At 44.4% G+C, this 6,000-nt stretch overlaps 1 protein-coding gene across 1 annotated transcript in view; it reads right to left on the bottom strand.

Annotated features, from left to right (window-relative positions):
• Positions 1 to 5,589, bottom strand: part of LOC147426140 (uncharacterized) — a 68,768-nt gene extending 63,179 nt beyond the window's left edge. Inside the window, exon 1 of the mRNA XM_086498375.1 lies at positions 5,282 to 5,589. Coding sequence (XP_086354501.1) covers positions 5,282 to 5,329 — 48 coding nt within the window. The 5' untranslated portion in view covers positions 5,330 to 5,589. The remainder of the gene's footprint in view (positions 1 to 5,281) is intronic.
• Between the last annotated feature and the right edge of the window lie 411 nt (positions 5,590 to 6,000).

Consider the following 6,000-nt stretch of genomic DNA (forward strand, 5'->3'; position numbering starts at 1 on the left):
AAGCCTTGGCTATAATCATCCGAGAGATCATAGAACCAAGGGCCTCTCCATCTATCAATGCTACCAAATCGACCATGGTGATCCATAGAGGGTCCCCATATCTAAACTTCGTACAGCATAGCTGAAGCCACCAAAGTGTCAGAAAGACAGAGCTTTGGTCGAGTTTCCCAAAATATCTGAACTCGGTACGGCATAGCTGAAGCCACCAAAGTGCCAAAAAGACAGAGCTTTGTTCGAAAACTGAACCCACGAACACATCCTCTCCAATCCCCACAATGCTACATAAGCTTTGTTCAGTCTAGCCTTTGCTACTCTCCTCCATGAAAACATTGGCCCATTGAAGAATACCCCAACGTAGGTGTATGCCTCTGTGTACTCCACTAGCTCGTGACCATAGGTAAACGTATGTGCTGACCTCCTAACCCGCTATAGTGTGGTGTTAAACACCATAATCTTGGTGTTGCCAAGATTAATAGACAATCCACTATCATGGGCAACTGCATGTAAAGCATCCAAGTAATGTTGCATCCCCTCCAAGAGAAACACCATAATCTTGGTTTTGCCAAGATTAATAGACAATCCAATATCATGGGCAACTGCATGTAAAGCATCCAAGTGACGATGCATCCCCTCTAGAGAATCAAAATCAGCATCTAACAATACCCTCGTCATCCCGACATCTAGCGCAATTTCCTTCAATGCATGAGACAGGCACATTTAGAAGAGTACCAGCAGAGGCCAGGATATGCCAATTGTATCATATAGAGCCAGAGACAGAGTTACATCACATTTGTCATTGTCCGGTATACTATAAGATACGAGGCTGCTTTCACTGTCTATTCAGAGAGGGCTTTGGACCGTTGGCTAGAGTCATGACATATCAGGATCAGAGATGCCTCGGGTTGTTTTTGTTAGAGTTGCGCAGACTCAGGGAGAGTCTCTTGAGGAGACCAAGCAGTGGGAGACATTCACAAAGGCAAATCACTGACTCCTTTAGAGCAAGGACTCAACAGCCAGATGAGCATGCTTCACAGCAGACTTCAGAGCCCACTTATACCAGAGGTATATTAGTGGACAGAGCGAGCAAGCTTGGGAGAGCTAAACACCCACATCTACGAGGGTGACCACGACATCGATAGAGGCTCCATCAAAGGATCAAAACTATTTTAGCACGATATGAGAGACGCCCAATACGACTATTAACAAAGGTGGACATTGATGAAGCTCTTCAACAACCGATGCAATACTTTCTCAGACAACGCCCGATGGCGGGCATCCTCAGGCATTGATGATGTTGATGATGATTTTAGTCTGACAATTTTGGTCTTTCACTTTACTTCATCTTTATTTTTGTACCCAAACATTGGATTAGATCTAGATCCATAAGGATTGTATCAGTTTGGTCTCATAGGTCATTTTGGCCTTCTGAAGATGTTTAATATAACATTTCATGAGACAGAGGTGCTCAACTAGCAAGGACATGGATTCCAATGTTATACGCTAATGATATTGTGTAGATTTCCGACTCTTCGGGGGGGATGCAACATCATTTGGATGCTTTGCACACATTTGCTCATGATAGTGGATTGTCTGTCGACCTTGGGAAAACCAAGGTTATGGTGCTCAACACCACTTCACAGTGGGTCACGAGGTCAGCACCCACATTTACGTATGGCCAGGAGACAGTGGAGTACACAGGCATACACCTATCTTGGGGTAGAGGATGTATTCGCATATTCGCAGATTCAGTTTCAGGAACCGCGAACAAAGCTCTAGCTTTTTGACGCTCTAGTGGCTTCAACTATGCTTTACGAAATTCAGATATGGGGACCCTCAGTAGACCACCATGGTAGATCTAGCAACACGGATGGATGGAGATGTATGGAGATGCCTTTGATCTCTATGATTTCTCGAATGATTTGGGCTAAGGCCTCAATGCCACATGAGATTATCTGAGCGGAGCTAGCCGCCCCACCCCTAGTGGCCGAGGCATTGACTATATCAATATCCTTTATACAGTGTATGGGACCTCCCTAAAGACAGATACGCTCGGCTAGCCTTGGAGTCATCCCGACAACTAGCACTGCAGGGTGACACAGCATGTTGGTACGTCAAGATCTGAATCAACTAGATACCATAAGCACATGGATACAACCGACACAAGAGTTGGGCTTGAAGATGGCTTTCTATAGAGAGCATCTTCTCCAACTCACGGAGGACGGTTTTGTGACTAGGCCTGCATACATGGATACACTTATCTCATGGAATACGGTGTGCTATTAGGCAGATACACACATCCTCACATCAACTTCACATTGAGACTGGCTTATTTCGAGGTGTACCAACAAAGGCTAGGATGTCATTTATGTCGCCTAGAGCCAGAGACAGAGCTACACTACACATGTCATGGCCCGGTGTACTATGAGATATGGGGCTGCTTCCACTATTTGTTCAAAGAAGGTTTTGGACCATTTTCTAGAGTCATGAGATATGAGGATCAGAGATGTCTTGGATTGTTTCTACTAGAGTGCATAGACATAGAAAGAGCTTGCTGAGGACACCACAGGAGAGCCAGTCTCAGAGACAAACCACAGACTTCTTCACACAAGCCAGAGGACCAATCATCACAACAGATCTCAGATCCCACCCACACCAAAGGTACGTTGATTGATCGAGCCATTGAGCTAGGTAGATCCAAGCGCCCACGACCACAGGAAGCCTCACATCATTGACGGAGGTGGCAACAGAGGATCCAGACCATTCTAGCTCAACATGCGAGACGACCAGTCAGAGTATTGACCATGGAGGATATTGAGGAGATTCGACAACGACCGATGAGGGATCTCCTCTGAGCTTGACCCGCCCACCTCTGATGATTTGTATCTCATTTGTATCACTAGTGATGTGTATCCATCAACTAACCCATTATATCAGCCCATCACCCCTCCCCGCCTATTTCGTTTCAGCTCTTCATATTTTCTGTACACAAACATTGTATCAGATTCACCAATTGTAACTTTTTGGTCTCATAGATCACTTTGGCCTCTTGAAGACGTTAACATTTCATCTCATCTCTCTCTCTCTCTCTCTCTCTCTCTCTCTCTCTCTCTCTCTCTCTCTCTCTCTCTCTCTCTCTCTCTCTCTCTCTCTCTCTCTCTCTCTCTCTCTCTCTCTATATATATATATATATATATATATATATATATATATATATATATATATATATATATATATATATATATATATATATATATATATATGTGTGTGTGTGTGTGTGTGTGTGTGTGTGTGTGTGTGTGTGTGTGTGTGGGGCAAGAGATAAAGTTTATTTACCTGAGTTTATATGATATTGTTATGCGCTCCCGTTTGTGACACTCGTATCAGAGCAAGGTCACCTCTCTGTCTGCAAAGGAGGATGACACTCTAGGAAGAAGCCATGACAAGTCAAGCAAGGAGCAAGCATGAGCTTCAAGATATGTAAAGAAATCTCGTAGAGTTGAATGAATTTTTCTCTCTGCAAGAAGTCAAGAAGTCTCTAGATTCTCTAAGAACACGACAAGACCAAGTTTCTGGAGGACCTAGAGAATTCGAGGAGCGGTATGCTTGAGATTACTCAAGAGTCAAAACCACCTACTAAGCCATACTCCCCTATATTCAAAGAAGCCCAAAAAGAACTCTCTTTATCATCTCTAGTTTCATCTTATTCCAAGTCCAAACCCACAGCCAAGGAACCCCCCAAAAGGTCTTTACACCTCAGGACCGGCAATTCTAAGTTGGACGATTTCGTTGGTAATAGAGGTGTCTCAAAGGCTCTCTCTTACATCTACCAACTGGAAGTTGCCTTTGCCAACAATAATTCTCAGAAAAGTCAAAGATAAGGCATGTGAGCATGAACCTGAAAAGTACTACGAGTAATTGGTGATTTGCCAAAATTTTAGAAGGGACTCGAGCAAAGACTTGAACCCGCTTCAATGTTGAGTTTTTGTAGCAATTTTGCGTTGAAAAGTAATTGGTGGTTTGCCAAAGTTTTAGAGACAACTCATGCATAGACTTAGACCTGATTCAACGTAGAGATTTCCAAGCAATTTTTTTCTCTACATTTTGCGGAATGCATTAGAGAAAAGTGGGATTGATTTTCCCAATGGGAGCGGGAGCCAGTCACGTCTCATGTGGACAAATATTAGTGCTCTCTTGCCAAGGTGAGTCAATTCATGAACCTATCTAATGCAGAGAAGATGAAGTTTAAAGCGGGACTCTTATCTCAGTAGGAGTATGAAATGTATCCGCAAGATACTTTGCGTTGGATGATCATGACGCCAATCAAAGCTGAAGGATTTACACTCTAGTCTAAGAGGAATCTAAAATCAGCAGTGGGATGAGAAGCATAAAGAACCTTTTTGTTAACTCTCGTAGAAGGATGTGCCGTCAACCTAAGAAAGCCTTGGAGTAATTGAATTTAAACTAAGTAGAGGCTTAGTATGCCTCATTCAGGCAGCTTGCAGTGCAAGAGAGAGTAGAACTCGGTGTACACAGGTAGTAGTTCAATGCACGTGGCTTTCATATAGAGCTACCCCCCTTATGACCCTGATTCACCATTTATCCGCCTCGCACACAGTGAGAGGAATCAGGCTCTCGAGCAGGATCTCTGGCAATTATACATAGATTAGAGCATGCCTAGGCAGCCTCTTCCTCCAAAGATGTACTACAGAGTACATTTCTTGATTATTTTGGAGGATGGCTTTATCCAGAGGCTAGGATTTAAGGACACAAACATGCCATACAATGCCTGAGTGGTGATAAGATATCCATCAGCTCATAGTACCATCACACAGACTAGAGATTGAGGCAGAACCAGCTACACATACACTCAGAGAGACGATGGGGTCCGACACCAGAGATAGCTGGGCTGCTCTCTACTCAAGATCCAAAGATAGGCAATAGCTCCTCCCCTCAACATGGACTTGGCTCTTAGCATACCCTTGGAAACATAGACATGGACTGTTACCCACTACCCTTACATAGACATGGTCTCTTAGCCTACCCTTAGATACACATGGCTATGAATAATGCAGCTAGCTGGCAACAACTTCAACACCAAAAACGCTTGTGCAGTGCCAAATAAGGTGCATTGCAAAGAAAGTTTTACCACCATAACAAAGACTCCATCTGAGGGTGATAGAGAAACCAAATAAATGCTACATATCTAATACATCTGGCAAAGACCTCAAGTCTAAAGGGGTGGTTGGAGGACCAGAAAAAATGAGCGCAAGAGGTAAAGTACCTGGCTATCTATTGAGGCAGTAAAGGGATGCCTTTCAGGAGATTCCATATGCTTTGGTCAGCCACTTGCCACAGACTCGAGTCGATCGGGCAAACAGCAGTTGCATATTACTACAGATCAGAATGTTTGAACCTTAACCGTGGCTCGCTCATAGTAGCATCGGCTTCAAAGACGCTAAATGGAGATTACACGTGCACTGGTCACGCATACTGCCAAGAAGGAGAAGATTAAAAGGCGCAAGAAGATCAGGCTCAGTTAGAAACACCTCCAATCAGATGGAATGAAAATGGCGCCTTTTCTGTGCATAAATGCGCGTTTCCTCTCAAAAACGTGGTGAACTGGGATGGTATACCAGCAGATGGCGGCTCGGATTGTCCAAACTCAATGGCGAGTCAATAGCTCGGTAGCTGGCGAATGCACGGGAGAAGAAACATGGAGAAAGAGAGGGAGCGGGAAAGGAGCTGTTGTAAAACATAAAACATGCATTTTTAATGACGCGCCGGCCATGGAGGCGCAGCCTCAGGACTAGGCTAGCGCAGGGGAAAACAAGCAAAAAGCGCGCGGGAGACATTGACACCTGGGTTGTGGGCGGCTCCACCTTTGCGTTGCCTTTTGGGTTCAAAACGGTCCCCTCCTTATCCCGCAGCTTTTTGTTGCATTCTTGATAGGTAGGTCGCATGACTCGCATCAATGCAAAGGACTCAATGCACCTCAGCACT

Source organism: Adiantum capillus-veneris, chromosome 24 (assembly GCF_014529385.1).
Source record: "Adiantum capillus-veneris isolate H3 chromosome 24, ASM1452938v2, whole genome shotgun sequence".
Taxonomy (NCBI): Eukaryota; Viridiplantae; Streptophyta; class Polypodiopsida; order Polypodiales; family Pteridaceae; genus Adiantum; species Adiantum capillus-veneris.